Genomic DNA, 20,961 nt, shown 5'->3' on the forward strand with positions numbered 1-20,961 from the left:
AGAGGATCTTCATAATATCTGCATTGGACTTTTGGATGCCAGGTTTGGCTGGATGGCCAATTTTTAATAAGATTCAAGGTTGTGCCAAGCTCTTCCATTTGAAAATGATTGGGGTCACTTTGGTCCTGGAAACACTTAACGTCTTAGATGTTGATTTATATCCGTGCTATGATCTCTTTCTTCCCGTAATTTGATTGCAGAGATCCACAGACTTCATGGCTTAGTTTTTATCTTGACAAGACAGCATATATTGTTGGCACCTATAGAATCAAATCTGTGCCTTTTCAAACGATGTCCAATCAATTCACATTACAACAGGTGGACTCCATTTGTGTTCTAGACACATGTTGAGGATAATTAGTGCAAACAGAATGAACCTGACCACATACAGTTTTCGAAGGCTTATTCACTATTGAGACACTTGCTGTGTTAAAATTTAAGTAACAAAGCAAAGAGTCTGAATACTTTATTGAAAAAGTTGTCCCAGTGGGAGCTTATATTTCTTTTGTTGCTGCTGTCACCCACCCCCGATTTAGGAGGGCTGAGGCTGTCACATGCCCTCGCCAACACTCAATAGCTTGAAATCTCAGCACTGGTGGGTTAGAATGTTTAACTGCTGCACCAAGGGTAGATCGGTGGATAAAATGCCAGTTATACTTATGTTAAATCAAATCCGCAACACAGTGTGCAAAAAGTACCCCTTTACAGACCCCTTGACATCAACCCACCACCACTATCTGCATAAACGCTTGCTGTGTTTTTGTGAATTATATGAATGGTAGTCTTAGCCATTTCAAAAACTGATAGCTGGAATATCTCTTGACCTTGTACTGTCTCACTACCTAAATAGGATTGTCTCGATTACACAATATAATTTTTATTACTGTAACAGCTGTAGCAATCATTTTCCAATATTTAGGATTTCATACTTATACACGGTTCAGACATGACTTCAGGCCCATTTAAACTTTTCTTTGAGACTTTCTTTTCATGCATCAAACAAAATCTGCTCTCTGAAATGACTGGGCTGTGCTTTGTGAGATCTAATGGGAGATCTTTGTCTTAAAGAGTCATAGAGTAGCTAGGATGCCATCGTGAATGCTGCTCTATTGACAAATCTGTAACCTTCCTCTGTTGTATACTGTGTACAGTTCCTGAATGATTTCTTTTCGATTTTAAAGATAAATATGAGATTTTGATACTTGTATGTCTATTTTTTTTTCATTTTTTTTTTCGGAATTCTGATGTGACCATATAGTGACTGATTCTGAAAACTTTTTGTTTTGTTTTATTTCAGTTCCATTGATCAGAATAGATTAGTGCTAACTTTTTACTGCAGCAATGAGCATATTGTAATACAACATGCATAGTTTTTCTCTTTTTTTGATCTGTTTCTCATGTGATGTGATGGATGGAGGGGGAATACCTGCCTGTATCTGATGGGGTTTTTTTTATCTTTAATTTTGTATAGTCTTGGTGGATCTTAATAGAAAAAGTGCACTGAAGTTGTCTGAATTGAGTCAAAATATTGTAGGTGATATAGGCAGAAAGACCACAAAAGTTAGAAACGAACAAAAAAATTACTACTGTCTGTTAATGTTAACTGTGTTTTATACAGTACCTAAATTTTTGTTCACTTTGAACATTTTTACTTAACATTTAAAATCGTATTGTGCAAAAGAGATGTAATTTTGAGTACTTGAAATGCATTAATAAAAATGGTCAGTTCAAATAATAACTTGTAACATAAAGGCATTTCTTCTGAACCACCAGATATCTTTTTGACATTTGTTTTTATTGGTTTATTTAATGTATTGTGATGGTTTTTCTCATTAATGTCCTTTTGTTGTCTTAAGATTTAGCACTGTTAAGCTTTTTAAAAATATCTTGACAACGAAGAAACTCTTGGTCTTCTTTTGGCTTGAGGTGTGTAATATCCCCAGATGGACCACAAAACCATGTCCTGAAAGAGGAAGAACAAAATAAAAGTTACATTCTAGTAGTAATACATAAACAAGCAGGTACTACTGTAGAGGCATTCTTCCTCACCGACCAATCACTATTTTAAAATGTATGTGCATGGAAGTCACACTAGGTGGTAGTATACACTTAAAATGTTGAGCAGCATCATTGACATCTTGTTGAAGATTTGAACTTTGACTTCACCTGTAGGTGGAAGCAAAGTTTACATACACTTATACAACTCCAAATCAGAAAAAATTGGGACAGCATGGAAAATGCAAATAATAAAAAAAAACACATAGTTTCTTACATTTACTTTGACTTTTATTTGACTGCAGACAGGATGAACCTGAGATATTTCATGTTTTGTCTGCTCAACTTCATTTCATTTATTAATAAACATCCATTCCTGCATTTTAGTCCTGCAACACATTCCAAAAAGAGCTGGGACAGTAAAGCGTTTACCACTTTGAAATGTTGCTATTCCTTTTCACCACACTTAAAAGATGTTTTGGCACAGAGGATACCAAGTGATTAAGTGTTTCAGCTTTTATTTTGTCCCATTCTTCCTGCAAACACATCTTAAGATGTGCAACAGTACTGGGTCGTCGTTGTCGCTTTTTTTGTTTCAAGTCAACTTTATTTATATAGCGCTTTTTACAATAGACATTGTCTCAAAGCAACTTTACAAAATCCAGAATTCTCCACACATTCTCTGGGGACAGGTCAGGACTGTCAGTCCAGTACCCGTACCCTTTTCTTCTGCAGCCATGCCTTTGTAATGTGTGCAGCAGGTGGCTTTGCATTGTCTTGCTGAAAAATGCATGGACGTCCCTGGAAAAGATGACGTCTTGAAGGCAGCATGTGTTGCTCTAAGATCTCAATGCCATCACAGAAGTGTAAATGACATTTGCCAAGGGCACTGACACAGCCCCATACCATGACAGACCCTGGCTTTTGGACTTGCTGATAACAGTCTGGATGGTCCTTTTCGTCTCTGGTCCGGAGCACACAAAAAAGACCTGAAATGCTGATTCATCTGACCACAATACACGTTTACACTGTGTGATGGTCCATCCTAGATGCCTCCAAGCCCAAAGAAGTTGGTGCCGCTTCTGGATATGGTTAACATAAGGCTTCTTTTTTGCACAGTAAAGTTTTAAGTGCCATTTGTGCTTGTTGAGTGGAGGTTCTTGATGCAGTGCTGTCTGAGGGATCGAAGATCATGGGCGTTCAGCTTAAGCTTGTGCCCTTGGCCTTTATGCACTGAAATTCCTCCTGATTCCTTGAATGGTTGAATGATATTATGCACTGTAGAGGAAGAAATATGCAAATCCCTTCCAATCTTTCTTTGAGGTACATTGTTTTTAAACATTTCAGTCATTTTATCACACATTTGTTGACAAACTGGAGATCCTCTGATCATCTTTGCTCATCAGAGACTCAGCCTTTCCTGGATGCTGCTTTTGTACCAAACCATGATTACAATCACCTGTTTGGAATCACATCATTATTTAGTTTTTTCACCTCATTACTAGCCATAAATTGCCCCCGTCCCAACTTTTTTTGGAATGTGTTGCAGGCCTGAAATGCAGGAATGGAGGTTTATTAACAAATGAAATTAAGTTGAGCAGATAAAACATTAAATATCTCAGGTTCATCCTGTCTGCAATCAAATAAAAGTCAAAGTAAATGAAAGAAACTCTGATCTGGGGTTTTGTGAAACGTGTATGTCATGACAGATTTAAGATTTCAATAATTCTTTCAACTAATTTTCTTCTGTAACAGTGATTGTAAAATTGCATCTCTGTCCAAGTAAATTTTTTTTGTACCACCAAATTAATAATCTTAATAATCTATATTTACAGTTTTGATCCAGCAGATATATACTATAAACCCACAAATTATAACATAACCGTTTATGAGGTTAAAATAACCTACTATATAGAGTAGTACTCTAAATGGCCAAACGTATGTGAACACCCACTAATTACTGAGTTCAGATTTTTCTGCCACACACATTGCTAACAGCTGTATGAAATCAATTTTATACAATAAACTACATGCCTTGAATATAGGGAAGTTTTTTTTTGGCTGGGCCACATGACTGCACAAAGACAACTCCATAAAGGGAAAGTTTTAAAAGTTTGGTGAAACTCACAGAGCCCTGACTTCAACCCCATTAAATACATTATGGATAAATTGAAATGTTGGTTATGAGTTATGCCTTTTTTGTCCAGCACCAAACCTCAAATGCTTTTTTGACTTAATGGGCAAGAATTTCAACAGAGACAAAATCTTGTGGAAAGTCTTCCCAGAAAAAAGGTTGCTCTTATACTGCAGTGAGGAAGGGGAATTGGTTGTCTTAACAAGATTAAGTTCCCTGGAGTTCCAATCATTCAGCTATAGAAAAAGAACAGTTATAATGTTTTGAAACATTCCACAATAAGCAGGTAAATTGGTAACATGTGAGGGAATCATGATTGGGTATAAACATAATTCGTGGCGCAAGGCTTTGTGCCAAAATTCAAGAAAGAATTAGTTTAAAAAGAACGTTTCTCAATACAAGAATTTATTTAGATCTTTAGCATCAAGACATGCTTTCTAAAACACTTTTACTCAATGAGAAAGTCAGACTTCAATTCTTTAAAGAAACATCGCTGAGTTCTCTGGTCCCAAGCTCATTTTAGATGGCCCGAAAGACAGTAAAAATGTGAACTGCAGTCAGATGAGTCTGACTGTCAGCAAAAAGTGCAAAAGCTAACATCTGTCATGGCATGGGTGACTTGCATATGTGTGAAGGTACAATGACAGTTTAGACAAGAAGTCTGTGGTTATTTCAGCAAGACAATGCCAGGCCTCATTCATTCATTCAAGCTCACTCATGTGGCTTTATGGACACAGTGTGTGTGACTGGCCTGCCTGCTCTCCAGATCTACTGCCTATTAAAAATATATGGAGCATCATGAAAAGTAGAATCGGACAACGGCAGCCACTTACTGTTAAGTGGCTATGATCCCATATCAAGCAAAGATGGACAAAAATTCCACTTGCAAAACTGCAATAATTAGTGTGCTCAGTTTCCAATGAAAAAGCCTCTCTTCTAGCTGCGGTGAGCAGAATAAACAAAATGTGGAACCTTAAGGCTGATGGCCAAATGCAGCAGCAGAAGACCACAGCAGACTCCACTGCTGTCAGCCAAGAACAGAAATCTGAGGCTGCATTCTCAAAAATAGATAGTTGAAGATTGGAAAACGTTGTTTAGACTAATTTCTGCTGCCGAATGCTGTGCATTTCTTTATGTTTACAATATCATATAATGGCTATTTTCAGCTTGAAGTATTGTTCCCTGATTTTATGAAAATGACTGTGTTATAGGATCTTGGGATCTTGTAGAACTGAAGATTCCAAAGGGAGGTTCTACTCAATATGTGTATGGTGTTTTTAATAATGTGACTGTAACAATGTTTACCCACCTGAGGTTGAAGCCTGCAAGTCGAGACTGCTATGTCAACACTGCTGTTCCTGATAGATATGACGGAAACCTGTCGTGTTTGCACTGATAATGTCTTCTATTCTTGTAGCTAATTATAGCTTTTAGTTTTAATTACTTTTGTGTATGTATGGTTTGTGTAAAACCTCTTTATTCGAATTATTCCCCAGGCCACCCAAGGAACGGGTCCCTGTTGAGTCTGGTTCCTCTAAAGGTTTATTCCTGTATTTTTAAGGGAGTTTTTCATTGCCACTGTGACTTGCTCAACTGGAGATTTTGGTCTGTTGCTCCTGAATTCTATAAAGTTGCTTTGAGACTATGTCTATAGTAAAAAGTGCTATACAAATATATTTGACTTCACTTGACTTGGCCAGTTAGTGTACATGTATTTGAGCAATTTCTTTATAGACTTTCTTTAAATGATACTGGCATTAAATTATTTTAACATGCTTCTATACATTCCAGCTGCACTTTTAAACAATGTAATCTGGCAGAAACTAAACTCATTTTTACTAGGTTCTATTTTGCAATCCCTTAAAGACTGATTTATTTGCCTTAAAATTAGCAGGCCGTTGGCTGTAGTATAAAGTGTCACTAGCATGTAAAATACTGTGGTAAATGTTTTTTTATTATTATTATTATTCCACTCATCTAGTTTTCACATTTACAGCACATCCAAGAAGTAATTTACACTTACTTCTCCTGGTTCTCTCCAGATTTAAGCCGGATTTTGGCCACGTTGATCTCTTTGTCATGTCTGTCGCCACCAGTGCCCATGATGGTTGTAACCCGTCTCCACCAGCTGCCCCAGCTTTCCTCTCCCTCCCAGCGTAGCTTTACTGCCTGCAACTTCCCCAGCAATGAGTCTACTGCTATCAAGGAGGAGTATGTCCTATTCTCAGCATGCTCCAGGGACCTGGTGGCCGACAAGTAAAAGCATGGGTCACTTTAGAGTCAAATTTGACAGAAAAGGGTATTTTCATTTTTTAGGTGTAGAGGCTTTTATCAAATTATCGCTACAAGTTTTGGTTTATAGGAAAAAAAATATGTATCTTCATAAACAGACAGTAATATCAGCATTCATTTACATGGCCAAAGGTTTGTGGACACCCAACACCCAAAAAGTACATCAAATCTATGGACATAAATACTAAGCTTGCTTGATATGTGCTGCTTTTTTTCTCTTTTCTGGAAAGACATTCCAATAATTTTTTTAATATAACTGTAGGAATACATTTGTATTCAATTACAAAACAATAATGAAGTTAGGCAGATACTTCTACTACCATTAAATACTGACACTGTCTAGTGTTGTTGAACTGAGAATAGAACGCCTTCTAAATAATATCTGTTCTGAAGTAGTTCCTTCCTATTGATGAACATGGTGGGGGTGGTGAGTGAGATTTATGTCATAGCAGCAACTGGGCAGCAGTTACTAAATGCAACCATAATGCAAAGGTACCTGAAAAAAGGGGAAATTACTGTAGGTACAGTGCATATCGTGAACATTTTGTTTACCAACACACATGCAGACACATCTCTGCCTGTGCAAGTTCTGACTGGCCTTACCGTTAATCAGTGAAAGTGATCTCCAATCTAGGACCAGTGTCATCAGTGTTGTTGAATGTGTTGTACGTGTTGGGTTATATAATGTAGCTGGACTCAGCAACGTGGACAGCCTGTGGCATTCCATTATTGACTTATCTTACAGAGCTGTTGTTTTCCCTTTTATTTTTTTCTAGGCAGCATCAATTCGTCTGGACTTGTCTTTTTCTGATTTATGTTAATATACGTGGTGTTTTACAGCATTGCTGATGTTGCAATCCAGGAGGCCACTGAATGATCAAATGATCCAAAAATGTCATAAACACTTCTCATGCAGCTCTTTGTATACTGTGTTTAAATGGGTACTTACAAAGTCATGTCTGTATAATTGCTCTCTCCTTTGGTCCCACTTAGAGCAATCAAAAAAGAGGCTTTGGGGTGCTCGATCGGATTCATGAACTTGACCTTTATCTGGTAGTGATAGACTGCACAGACATCAAAATAAGTTAGACAATAAACAGTGTATTCTAGGTTTCACATCTACATTTGTTAGTAAAACATTGTGCACCCCTGGTCAAAATGCATTGTTGGTTTTGAAGTGAAAATGTAATTTATGAACGTTTGTTTGTTTATTAGGATTTTAACGTCATGTTTTACACTTTGGTTACATTCATGACAGGAACGGTAGTTACTCATTACACAAGGTTCATCAGTTCGCAAGGTTACATCGAACACAGTCCTGGACAATTTAGTATCTCCAATTCACCTCACCTGCATGTCTTTGGACTGTGGGAGAAAAACGGAGCTCTCGGAGGAAACCCACACAGAAAGGACCAGGATCGCCCCACCTGGGGATCGACCCCGGACCTTAATTTAGGAATGTTTTGCATCTACATATAAATAACGTTTTTAAATCTACATATAGATAAGTAGCTCATGGTGGAGTTTGAGTTTTGTTTTGGATCATTGTCCTGATGTAGAAGCAAGTCTCTTTTCAGCACCAGCATTAATGCATGCAATGTTCTCTGTGCCACAGACTGCCACAACATTCCAAAGCTTAATAGATCCACTCCATGCTCAACAGCTGGCAAGGTGTTCTGTTTTCCCAAACCTACTCTTGATGATTGTGGCCAAAGATTTCCATTTTACTTTATCTGTTCACTTGCTTCCAGAAACATTTGGCTTATTTGAATGTTGCTTTGCCTACTTCAGGTTTCCTTCTGATTACAATTCAATGCAGATCATGTTTGTGAAAACAAACAAAAATGGTGCACCAATACTACTGTTTTAGCTAAACCTACCTTCAGGTCCATGACTGTCATATGGGGTTTTTGCTTTGCCAACAAGGAGTCATTACAGAGTTTTTTTGATTTTCCTAACCTTGCCTTGATATCCAAATTCTTTAAACTTTTATTCTAATGGTATTTAAGATGATGAATGGTCTGGAACACTTTAATATCTTAAGCCTTTCCCTGCTTTGTTGGCTTTAATTATCTTTAATTAGCAGCCTCCACTAATCTAGAAAGGCTTGAAAAGTTGTGCCCACTCAGTCAAGGGACGATTTGTGAGGTCTGGCACTAATGCTGATGCATAGGCCTGTACAACAGGATGAAATGTTTGAGTATGCCTAAACGTAATAATTAGAAGAGGTACTATGAGCCACCAGTCTAGCAATGTACGCATTAACAAATGCTTTCTTAATCTGCATTTACACCAGGGATTAACAGGGTTTTGCACAATAATGCATTTTATTTATAGGCGCCTTCCAAAGCACTCAAGGGCACCTTACATCTTACAGAGCAGTTAAACAACAAAACAGACAATACAAGACATTTACAATTAACATTGAACAATCAAGTGAATTAATTGAATGGTTAACAATGTTTATTATGGGTGTGTACAAGTTGCTACTGTTGTTTCTAGTAGAGAGAAATCAGTGCTAAATTAATGCTTTTCCTTCTGCACTCACTAGCTCAAAGCCCCTAATTCTGGCAAGTATTGCTTTGATTAAAGGATGAAAGGAATAACATCCCTTGAAGAGGCAACATTTAAACCAGAATCTCAGCAGTGGTGGGCTAGTGGAACCGCTGCACCACCCAAACAGTCCTTTTTTGTAGCTGCCTTAAGTGCAATTTATTTTTATCCAGAACTTGCTTTGTTTAATAAAGGTCAAAAGCAGCAACTAAAATGAGAGTTTTCACCCTATTTTGAGGTGTGTTTGTTTAGAACTGTGTTCTATTAGCTTTACTATTAATGAGACTTTTAATGGACCTAAGGAGACTAATTGTTGCAGCTTTGCAAGTTGAAATTTTCTCCATTCTTGCTTGATACAAGACTTCAGTCTGTGGTCACCATCGTCTGATTCTCTTTTTCATAATTCTGCATACATTTTAATACGAGACAGATCTGGACTACAGACAGGCCAGTCAAGCATATGCACTTTATGTCTACGAAGCCCTGCTATTGTAGCATGTGCAGAATGAGGCTAGATTTTTCTTTTTCATTGCATTTTACAAAATGTCCCGACCTTTTTGGAAATTAAGTTTGTAAATCCGTTACTGTTAAAACACTTACCTTTAAATGGAGTTTGGGCACCAGTCTTTAGATAGAGCCCTTTGCTATTAACACCGGTGTACACTTTTTTAACACTGTATCCCAGAGTATTACAGCGATTCTTTTTGCAGTCCAGACACAGGCCTTGATCAAATGCACTGTCATCCCTACACCGGTAAGCTGTCATTTGCTGATCTTGGTTCAGCAGGGAGTCAGTGAAGAGGTGGACAGCTCGCTGGTGAGCACACTTAATAGTCTTTGGTACACCTGTGGACAGGTAAAGGAATAATTACAGTACATTACAATGTTACTCTGGATAGTTCAGAACTCTGATGACATAAAGGAGTGGTGTGTATGTACAATACTCTTCATGGCATTCTGTTCTACCTTCCAGTCCATATTGATAAAGGTTGGTATATATGTCCAACATGTGGCATCCAGGCTGAAATGAGCCTCCATTTGGGTAGAAGTCTGCATGCCCCACAGGCTGCCGGATGCCCACTGCCAATCCAATACTAGACGTAGAGTAGGTGTGGATGGCGTCCACAAACTTGGCATCATCGGGAGACAGTCTGTCAAAAGCAGGAACTCCCTCAAATTGGGGACCTGCGGGATCCAGACCTGCCCCAAAATAATAACTTATTATTAATATTATAATCGTTTATAATAACTGATCAGAATCAGAATCAGAATCTTTTTATTCGTTTTATTAAGTAGCAGATGTACAAGGAATTTCTTTTGGTGCAGGTGTCAACATACATACAAGTTAAATAATAAAAAGGTACACTATATCTAAACATATAATAAACAATAAACAATGTAGCAGCAGCATGAACAGTACAACATCAGGCAAAGTGTGCACTGACGGTACACTGACGGAGTAAGTAAAAAAAAATAGAAAAGGTATCTATATATATAGAATAAAATAAACAATATAGTAGCGATAAAAATTGTGCAATAGAGATTATTTACACATAAGGTGCATATGTGCATTAACTGTATAAAAATATGAAAAATGCAGGAAGCTCGTGTGAAACCCATGAGCATTTATTAAAACGGAGGGATGTGGGAGTAGTCCTTGTTTAGTAAGTTGATTGCCTGGGGAAAGAAGCTGTGGAGGTGGCGGTTTGTTCGAGTCTTTAATGCTCTCACTCTCTGTCTCCGCTGAGAAGAGAACCTCTGAAGAGTGAGAAGAGTCTGCCATAATGTCCCCTGCCCTCTTTTTTTATCCTAGAGGAGTATAGATCTTCTAGGGTGGAAAGACGACAGCCGATGATTTTCTCTGCACATCTCACTGTAGCTTACGTTTGGTGTGCAGAGACGCCGAGCCAGACGGTGATAGAAGCTGTGATGATGGACTTGATTATCGCAGTGTAGAATTGAACCAGCAGAGCTTGAGGCAGTCTAAGTTTCTTAAGCTGTCTCAGGAAGTACAAGCGCTGCTGGGCCTTCTTCATAACTGCTGTGCCATGCCTGTCCCATTTAAGATCCTGTTGGATGGTCATGCCCAGGAATTTACAGGACTTGGCTCTGCTGACTGTGGATCCGTGTATAACCAGTGGAGAAGGTTTTTTCCTGAAGTCAATGATCATCTCCACCGTTTTTTGTGTGTTTAGCTCCAGGTTGTATTTACCACACCATGACACCAGCAGTGTTAATTCCTCCCGGTATGTGGAGGTATCTGATATAAATCATAGACAAAAATAAGGAAAGATTTCCAGTAGAAAAAAATAAAGCAAAAGGAAACTTGGCAATGGCAACCACAAAAGTCTCATATCAAGCAAGAATAGAGAAAAATTCCACTTGCAAAACCACAACAATTAGTGTCTCATTAATAGAGTTACCGCGGTGTGCAGCACAGACAGAAGCTAGACGGGCTGGGAGTGACTAAATAAGGTCCTAGTAGGTTGTAACAGGTATCAGGAGCCATGCTGACTGCAGTGCATCCCACAGTCGCTGAAAGGTGCATGAGGGAGGATCCATAGAGCGAACACGATGATCAGGGTGGTCCCACAGATGCTCAATTGGGTTCAAGTCTGGGGAATTAGGGGGCCAGGGTAGTATTTAAAAGTTTTGTTCATGCTCTTTCAACCAGTGTTGGACATTTCTAGCTGTGTGACATGTCGCATTGTTTTGCTGGAAGATCCCATCCGCCCCAGGGAAGACAATTTCACCCATGGAACTTTTACCCATGACAGCAATGAGGAATATATGTGCAGACAGCCTTATATACCCACCAAGCCAGCTCAAGACTTCCTTTATGAGTTACGAGCTGCCGCCATTGAAAGTAGGAAGTGGTCATAATAATGTGACTCGACTGTATAAATTGATCTGTGAAAACACTGGAAATCTTTTCTTTCTACTTTTAATGAATCTTGTTGTTTAAGTCTATTAGGAAGCCTTTCCAAAACAATAAAGGTCGTTCTAGCTGCAGAATACAGACAAACCCCACATGACTGTAGAATGTTTGGCTGTGTTTAAACTTTTGCCCAAGTAAAGTAGTTGCACAAATGTAAATAATGGCTTTAATAGAGTCTGTAACCAAAATATTTAAAGGAAAGCTTCTATTAAAATCTACTTAAAGGACTCAGGCAGGCCAAAGTGCAGTAATTGTAGCTTTCCTTTAAAGTTTGTCAAAATGGATTTATATCCCTCTGGTTCAAAGTTCTCAAATTCAAATAGGCATGTAGCTTTTTATTCTTCAAATACTCCTACAGCTCAATGTTGGTGGAAGAAAATGAGGCTTCTCTTCTAGAACTCGAGTAATGCCTAAGTAGCCTTGTTTTGAGCACAATGCTTTTTGATTATTCTGATTCCTATTAATGAAAACTCCACAAATTATATGTACTATCAGTTGTTGTGATTCCAGTTTTAAGTTACCTGTTATGCGGCCCAACTTTCTGGTTCCTTTAAAATGGCTTCCTGCAAATCCAGCCACATGTGCTCCTAAACTGTATCCAATCAGATGGACCTTATCCATGGTAAGGGGGGTGGTCTCCTGTTTGGAGAAGTGGTTTCTTTGTTACTGTGATAGACAAAACATTTGTTTGGCAAAATTGCATACCACTATGTTATGTTTTAGTGTGGGCAACAAAGAAATGCAAAGTGGTTCCTTGTCTTAAAACATTAAATCTAATCTGCAAATATAAATCTAAACATTTCGAATACCACGAATTAAGGGTGCACCAAAAAAACATTAATTTATAGGTATAATAGACCTAAAGTAGAAGTGTGAGTTATGCTTTACTAGTCACAGGCTAAAATAACACATTATAAGCAGGCTGAGAATCTAATATATTAAATAATTAACTACTAAACATATTTTACCACCCAAAGTCAGTTATCAGTATCAGTATCTATATTTCTAAAGATTATGCAAATTAACAGAAAGACACTCTTTATGCAATGCCATTACATTTTCAGCAGACAGTTTTATCCAAATCGACTTACGGTACTGTGACAGCATATTGTCAAACAACTGAATGTTAAAGGCCTTTCTCAAGGGCCCAACATTGTCAACCTGGCAGTGGTTGGGCTTGAACCAGTGACCCTTTGATTACTAGTCCAGTACCTTAACCACTAGACTACAACTGCCCCTTACAACCGGCCACTTAACTGTCAGTTAACTACATTAGACAGCATTTATTAAAAATACATACAAGTAAACATTTTTTATCTTATAAATATTTACAGTATCTTTCAGTTTACATCTAAATTATAACAAAACAACATTATATATAGGTAACAGGCCAGTGGTTTGATACAGAATCACATATTTAAAGTAGGGAATAGGACAAAGTTAATAAAAAATACTATCCTAATTACAGGTATTTTGCAAAGGTCTTCATGATCATATTTTAACACAACAAGATATTTATGCTATACTGGATTATAACAATACTGTGTAATTGCAGAAAATCTTTGTAAATGTAAAATCATTACCTCCAGCCACTTCAGCAATCTTGCAACATCCCATCCCACCTGTCTAGCATTCTTTGCTGCAGTTGGATATGGTTTGAGAGCCAGCGGTCTCCAGTCACTAATCAGCACATTTACATGTTCCATTCTTGTCCTAAGTGCAGAAGCCATCCTGAACACCCACTCTTCCATTTTTCCATTCAGCTACACAGAGCAAGTTAAGATGGTCTTAGATATCAGTATTTAATCATCTAGCATATTAACCATATAAATCATTTATTGTACCTGCTGCTCTTGACCTAGCTAGGTTATGCAAACTTTAATGACGTCTCTACTGAACTTCTAGATTTGTTTAAAAATACTTTACACTGGCCTTTTGATTTCTTATCAGCTTAATACTTGTAGGTAGATTGCTTCCTCTAGGCAAAGCTGCAGTGGTGCCATATCCGTTTTTATTTTTTTAAATAAATTTAATAGCTCTCCATGGGATGTTCAGTTTTGGATATTTTTCTACAGTCAAATCATGATTAATACATGTGCAGAAATGTGTACTGAGCTTGTTTTTACAGCTTTTCATGATATTGTTTATTTTGATAAGTTTTATTACATTCTCTGGGACCTCTTAGGATTTCAGTGAGATCATATGGCACTTTAATTGCAAACATGGACCTTGTTCAGCTATTTGTGTGACCACCTCTGGCCTGTATAAAGCTGTCAGTAACTTTTTTGTGGCAGATTCCTAATGACTTCATACTTCCTCTGCTAGTCATGCAGACACCAGATCGTAAGGGATAAGGAGGTAACTATCAATCATACCTTTCCTTTCTCTCCAGGCTAGCATGTTGTTTCTTGACCAGTACATGAAAAGTAGTTCATTAGTTAAATTAGCTGTCTTTAGTGATTCCCTATGTGCTTTTCTGGATGATAATTAGCTTGACAACACAGATATATTCCTTTATAAAGTCAATTTGTTGACCATGTAGCAGTAAAAATTTAAGCATTTCTTACCGACCAGCCATGAATGATAACAACCAGAGGGCTGCTTGTGTTGTAGGCACAAGTGTAAAGAGAGTCTGGATTAAATGGTATAATAGCACAGGTGTCTTCAAAAACATTTCCCTGTAGATGCATGTGAAAAGTTGACTTTACCACCAGTGGAAGCTTCACTTCATTAGACTGATCAAATCCATCTAGAAAAGCATAAAAACTGAGCTTAGTGTCCAATTTCTGAAAAAATGTTTTGAACCCTTGTGATTATCAGCAGTTTAAATAATTGTACACACAAATAATTGTAGTTTTTATGTCGCTATTAAACACATTAATAGTTCATTCACAGTACAGGCTAGAGAATGTATAGATCAGTGTTTAAATGTCTAGACATACAGTTTGTCTCGTTTAACAGTTAATAAAATGAGATTGAAAGTCTGTGTACAAATTTTAGAAAATCTTAGCTTTTCTTTAATTAATCTCTAGCAAAAAAGTTGGGACGTTTTGTAAAATGCAGTAAAAACAAGTATCATAAATATAAATGTATAAAGAAATGACTTTTATTGTTTTAGCTGACCAATTTAATAGAATGTAAATATGAACTAATTTAAAATTTGATGCCTGCATCACTTAAAAAACTTGGACAAAGGCAAAATAAGAGTAAAATGTTCATAAAATATTCAAGTTACATCTTGTTGAAACATTCCACAATAACAGGGTGAAGTGGTAACAGGTGAGGGCATAATGACTGGGTATAAAATAAGGATCCACCAAAGGGTTGTTCTTTGCAAGCAAATATGGGTCCTAGCTCAACTCTTTGTGCCAAACTTTGTGAGAGCATTGTCACACTTTTCAAAGCAGGATAATTGAGGTCTTTCACTACTGTACATAATATTGTAAAAAGATTCAGGTAATCCAGTAAAATCTCAGTCTATGTCGTGCAAGGCCAGAAACCACTGATGTATGTGTGACCTTTAAGCCTTTAAATTGCAGATTATAAGATTATAATGGGATTGGGAGTATTTTGAAAAGCCATTGTCACTTAACACAGTCTGATGCTGCATCTAAAAATGCAACCTGAATCTCTATTATGCAAAAATAATTCAGAACATCAATTCTACACAAAAACACAGCTACGTTCTCTGGGTTTGAGCTCATCTCAGATGGACTGAAAGACAGCAGAAACATGTGCTGTTGTCAGATGAGTTCACGTTTCAGCTTGTTTTTGGGAAAAAATGGATGTCATGTTCTCTGTGCCAAAAAGAAAAAGGACCATCTGGATGAAAGGTGAAAAAGCCAACATCTGTCATGTTATGAGGGTGCATCAGTACCCATGGCATGAGTAACTCTCATATGTGTGTAGGTGGTATTGATGTAGAGGTGTATATTGGGATTTTAGCTGCCATAAAGACTATCTTTTCCCATGAAGTCCATGATTATTTCAGCAAGACAATGCCAGGGCATGCACTACAACAGCGTGGCTTCAAAGACACAGGGGACGTGTACACTGTCTCTTATATTGCATATTCAGTATGGCACATAATGAAGAGAAGGTTTAGTCAACTGTGACCACAGACTGTTACGCAGATGAAGTTTCGTGTCACGTAATGGGTAAAACAATTCCACTTGCAAAATTGCAACAATTAATATCTGTTTACATTTTTGGTATTTAGCAGATGCCTTTATCCAAAGTGACCTACATTACAGTTACAGTCTGAGCAACTAAAATTAAAGGCCTTGCTCAAGGGCCCAACAGCAACAACCTGGCAGTGGTGGGGCTTGAACCAGCTGGTTAGCACTGTTGCCTCACAGCAAGAAGGTCCTGGGTTCGATCCCCAGGTAGGGTGGTCCGGGTCCTTTCTGTGTGTGCATGTTCTCCCCGTGTCCATGTGGGTTTCCTCCGGGTGCTCCGGTTTCCTCACACAGTCCAAAGACATGCAATTGAGGTGAATTGCAGATACAAAATTGTCCAAGACTGTGTTCAATATAACCTTGTGAACTGATGAAATTTGTGTAAGGGGCAACTAACGTTCCTGTCATGAATGTAACCAAAGTATAAAACTTGACGTTGAAATCCTAATAAACAAACAAACAAACAAGCTTGAACCAGCAACCTACTGATTACTAGTCCTGCACCTTAACCACTAGGCTACAGCTTGCCCTACAGTTCCCAAACTATTAAAAATTGTAATTAATAGGAAAGGTGATGTAAGACAGTGCTAAACATGCCTCTGTCCCAACTTTTGTTTGACTGTGTTGCATGCAACAAATTCTAAATTGTTCATATTAACCAGATGCAATTAGGTTGGTAACTGAAAACAATGGAAATCTTTTCTTTCTATTTTCTTCACCTAAACAATGGCTCAAGATCACAGATTTTTGTTTTTATTGCATTTTACAAGATGCCCCAACCTTTTTAAAATTGAGTTTGTAATTTACTTGTAAAGAAATAAACAGCATGTAATTGAATTAAACCATGCATCATATCTGTCCATTTGCTGTATTTCTGTTTAGTATCTTTTTGTAATATGATAATTTCTTGTATATCCTACACTGTTATAGTCATAGATTGCCCAGTCTGTTAAGCACAGAAAATATTTCACATACCTGTCGTATTTCCTTTGTTGTTCAGTGCCTCAGTGATTATACAGATGAGAAGGAGAAAAGAAAAGATCCTAATAAAAACAGTCATTGTTCCAGTCTGTCTAACTTAAAATTCACAATCATTCCCATTTATAGAGGGATGGATAAACACCTTCAGACCTGCCTTGACTAGTGAAGTGATTCACAGAAAGAGCGTCACTGCCAGGAAAGAAAGAGACAGAAAGAAAGGTTGGTAGGTGTGGTGTCAAAGGACTAAGGCAGAAGAAAAGAAAAAAAATCCTGCTCCTGATTGGCTAGCTGAATTTAACGGGGGGAGGAAAAAAAACACAAGGATGGTTTGTGTAACCTAAAAGACACAAGAAGAAACAGCTATACTAATGAATAAAAATGATAATCTATTATTCATTTCAAGTTGTTACATGTATTAAAAACAGTATATTTATCTTAATTACATATGAGGTTGCAGGAGTAGATTGCACATGTTTTATTTTTTGTTGTTTCATCAAAGGAACACTGTGAAACCTTTAAAGTTCTTTCATACACCTGCAGGCTAAAACATTTAATGAAGACTGTTTGAAACAGTGCTATGTGCTTACAGCATTTGTATTATTATAGCATTTGCCAAACTTTAAATTGCTTAAGCAAATCTATAAGCCTTCTAATCAGATCAGACGTAAGGGAATTGAATTATTTGAGTTTTTCAGCCCCTAAATAGGAAATAAAAAGCTTTATGAGGGAACAAGAATTGTTGATAAAATGATTAAACCTAAAAAAAAAAAAAAAGTATGTTAATGCATGTATTTCATTGTTTTGTAAATGCAAAGTACCTTATTACATACTTGCATTTTAGCAGGGTCTCTGGTACCATCAATCTATGCTAAGTGAGATTTATAGAAAAAATATATCAATTTAGTCTTACAATGTTGTCTTTAAGTTCATTTTTTGGGCTTGTACTTGAGGTGTTTTGGTGGTTTTGCAGCGCACACAAGTATAAAAGTAACACAGTACTATTTTAAGCAAATATAGTGAAGAAAAAACATTGAGGTTTTTTCAACTCTACTCACTAACAGAGAGGGTGTGTTTTCTATGACCTGCTTTTCCCCAGCTGGCATGGCAGACTGGTTTCTGCCCCACAGACAACAAATTAACTTAAGAAACACTGGTCTGAAACACACACATTGGCAGGGTTTTATTAGGAATTTCAGTTACATGGACTGATTAACTGGGATTCTGTCCCCCAGTGGGCCCCCTACACTACAGATGAGCAGAAATTACTAAGTAGGGGTGAATTAATGTCATTATTGTGCATTGTTGTAGTTAAAAGATATAAATCAAAGTATTTTCCCACATACCTTGTATCAGTTTATATCAGATGTTCTTAACAATATTGTCTGGGCTGCACTGATCTTGTCTTGCAGGTGGCACGAATGCATTATTATATAAACAAAATACATTTACATATTCTGCATTTAGCAGATGCTCTTATCCAGAGCGACTTACAGAAGTGCTTCTATAGTAACATTACCTTACTTTAGTTTAAGTAAACAACATTCCAAGAACACAAATCTGCTAAAACCTGTTAGAACCGTTCTAACAAAAAAAAAGTTTTTTTTTTTTTTTTTTTTTTTTTTTGGGCAAGAAATGAATAAGAGTGTTAGTAAATAAGTACAAGTCAGCCTAAGTGTTTAGTAAAAAGGGGGGTTTTTAATTGTTTTTAAAGACAGCAAGAGACTCAGATGTTCAGACAGACAGAGGACGTTTGTTTCACCGCTTGGGTGCAAGTACAGAGAAGAGCCTTGATGCTTGTCTTCCTCGAGTCCTGGGTGGAGGATCAAGTCTGGCGAGACTAGTGGCTTGGATGTTGCGTGGTACAGATTAGACCAGAAAGGTAGCTTGGGGCTGGTCCATTTTTGGCTTTGTAGGCGAGCATCATTGTTTTAAACTGAATGCGGGCAGCTGCAATAGGCTATAAAGAAATGCTGCCCCCACTCCCATGTTTTATGGGCTGCACATGGCTGCACATTGCCTACAAGCCATATCAATGTGTGTATATCCAGATTTAGAACTTTAAAAAGCAATTGTTTAAGTATGCTACTTGGTAGAAAGCTTAAAAAGAACCAGGCTTAAATAAAAGTCCAATGTTGATTTAAAAACTAAATCTATTTACTTATTTTTTATATATAGAAAAAGCTTAACCCAGGTCAGAGACTGGTGGGTGTGGAGCAGCTTTGGCAGGGAACCAGTAAGGCACAGCACAAGGCATGTTTTGGGGAAGTCACTGAAACTATATATACTTTAATACCTTGTAATTAAATGCCAGGTCACATTAAAAGTGTGCGTGCAACATACTTTATCTTACACAAAAGGTACACATCTGTTTTTATACCACCCTGTACAAATAAAAGGTGAAATTCCACACCTACTATAAAGTAGTCATGCACAGCAGTCATGTACAGCCTTGTCTAGAAAACTACACTAAAACTGAAACTGAAAATACGACAATTACGACAAAAAAACCCCTTAAACTATATTATCTAAAAAAGAGGGGTTCAAATGTTTAAAAGGTACAGCCTAAAAAGCTTCAGATATAATGTTATATATGCTTTTTATTCCCCCTAAAATCTTTGGAAATAATATTAACATTACTCATAAAAGACTGTTAGTACTTACCCGCTCAGGTTGGTTGTTCCTGTACAACAGAGGAGACTGCAATGGATAGACATCCTGTCCAGGGTACAAAATGACCTACAGGCTAACATTGTCAGTCACAAATGAAAAAAAGCAAGCAAATATACAACCCTTCAAACAAAAATCCTACAGAGCTGTTCTTGTTGGTGAGTGCATCATCTGCATTGTTTCCTGTCATCCAGCTTAATTTTCTTCTTTCAATTCTGATTAGCTCCGGAGGCCTGGATCAAAGTGTCAGCACTGCAGATTTATTTCCATATGCCTCAAACTGATTCCAATTTCAGACAGTTCAGAGCTGCATAGTAGATCTCTCAGATTTTAACCACATTTCTGAACACTCACCTGGAGACTGATTAAACAAGTAAACCTATTCTAAGCCGAAGGGCCTTTAGTGCCAGCACATTTGCCAGGGTTTCTTTTGTTTAAGACAGCATAATTGGGCAGCTGTGTACAAGCTGTGTAAAGCTAATATTGTCTTTCCTGGTGTGCCGTTTCTACATTGGTCAGTGAGTATCAGATTCCTGCAGCCTTACTTTTCAGTTAGTCAGAACTTTGTGAGCAAAACAACAATAACATAATTCTCTGTAAAGTGGTTTTTAAAGAGGTGGGTGGTGGTCCTCTATTACACATTGTTCAATCTGTATTACATTTTATTTTGATAAAATATAAACTAATAATTGCATCAGTCACATAACAGCTTATCAATTCTTTTCATTCAGTTTCTCCTCATTGATTTGTTTCATTTAAGTTATAAACCCTTTAATACAAAAATATTTTAAAGCTTTCTTTGTATAAATCTACATTTTACATTTTACTTTTCAAGTACAATCAAACTAATCAAATGATTAATTAATTAGAAAACTGATTTTCCATTATCGGTTTGGTGCTTGATAATAATTGAAATGCTTAAAGAAATTTCTTAAGCTACACAATAATGAAGTATTAATAATTCAATATGTGAAGTAAAAACAAATGTATGTGGCAGGCCAAATTCATACATAAAAGCAGATACAAAGCAATACAAAAATGTTTATGTAAATACAAAAAACAACAAATAAAATCATATTATATAAAGTAAATGTTTTTCTTCAAATAAATTCATTTCTTCATTTCTGAAAGTTGAAAAGAAGCAGACACTTTATTGTTTTGAAAAATGGATGTAATTAACTTAATTGTCATTAAAAGTATATAAACCATTGTGTTAAAGTAAA

General features: G+C 37.0%; 1 protein-coding gene across 1 annotated transcript; it reads right to left on the bottom strand.

Annotated features, from left to right (window-relative positions):
• Positions 1 to 1,776: 1,776 nt before the first annotated feature.
• LOC134320698 (hepatic triacylglycerol lipase) lies at positions 1,777 to 17,150 on the bottom strand. The gene is made up of 9 exons (XM_063002287.1): positions 17,066 to 17,150; positions 14,480 to 14,661; positions 13,496 to 13,675; positions 12,434 to 12,551; positions 9,941 to 10,174; positions 9,575 to 9,820; positions 7,371 to 7,485; positions 6,153 to 6,371; positions 1,777 to 1,963 (listed from the first exon to the last, which is right to left on the bottom strand). The coding sequence occupies exons 1-9, from the start codon at positions 17,148 to 17,150 to the stop codon at positions 1,852 to 1,854; spliced, it is 1,491 nt and encodes a 496-aa protein (XP_062858357.1). The 3' UTR covers positions 1,777 to 1,851.
• Positions 17,151 to 20,961: the final 3,811 nt, after the last annotated feature.

Source organism: Trichomycterus rosablanca, chromosome 1 (assembly GCF_030014385.1).
Source record: "Trichomycterus rosablanca isolate fTriRos1 chromosome 1, fTriRos1.hap1, whole genome shotgun sequence".
In the NCBI taxonomy this organism is placed as follows: Eukaryota; Metazoa; Chordata; class Actinopteri; order Siluriformes; family Trichomycteridae; genus Trichomycterus; species Trichomycterus rosablanca.

Coding starts and splice junctions, on each gene's coding strand:
- LOC134320698 (XM_063002287.1), bottom strand. CDS start 17,150: ATGACTGTTTTTATTAGGATCTTTTCTTTTCTCCTTCTCATCTGTATA. Junction 14,662..17,065: donor CAACAAAGGAAATACGACAG/GTATGTGAAATA, acceptor ATGCTTTTCTAG/ATGGATTTGATCAGTCTAAT. Junction 1,964..6,152: donor TCTGGAGAGAACCAGGAGAA/GTAAGTGTAAAT, acceptor TTCCTCTTTCAG/GACATGGTTTTGTGGTCCAT.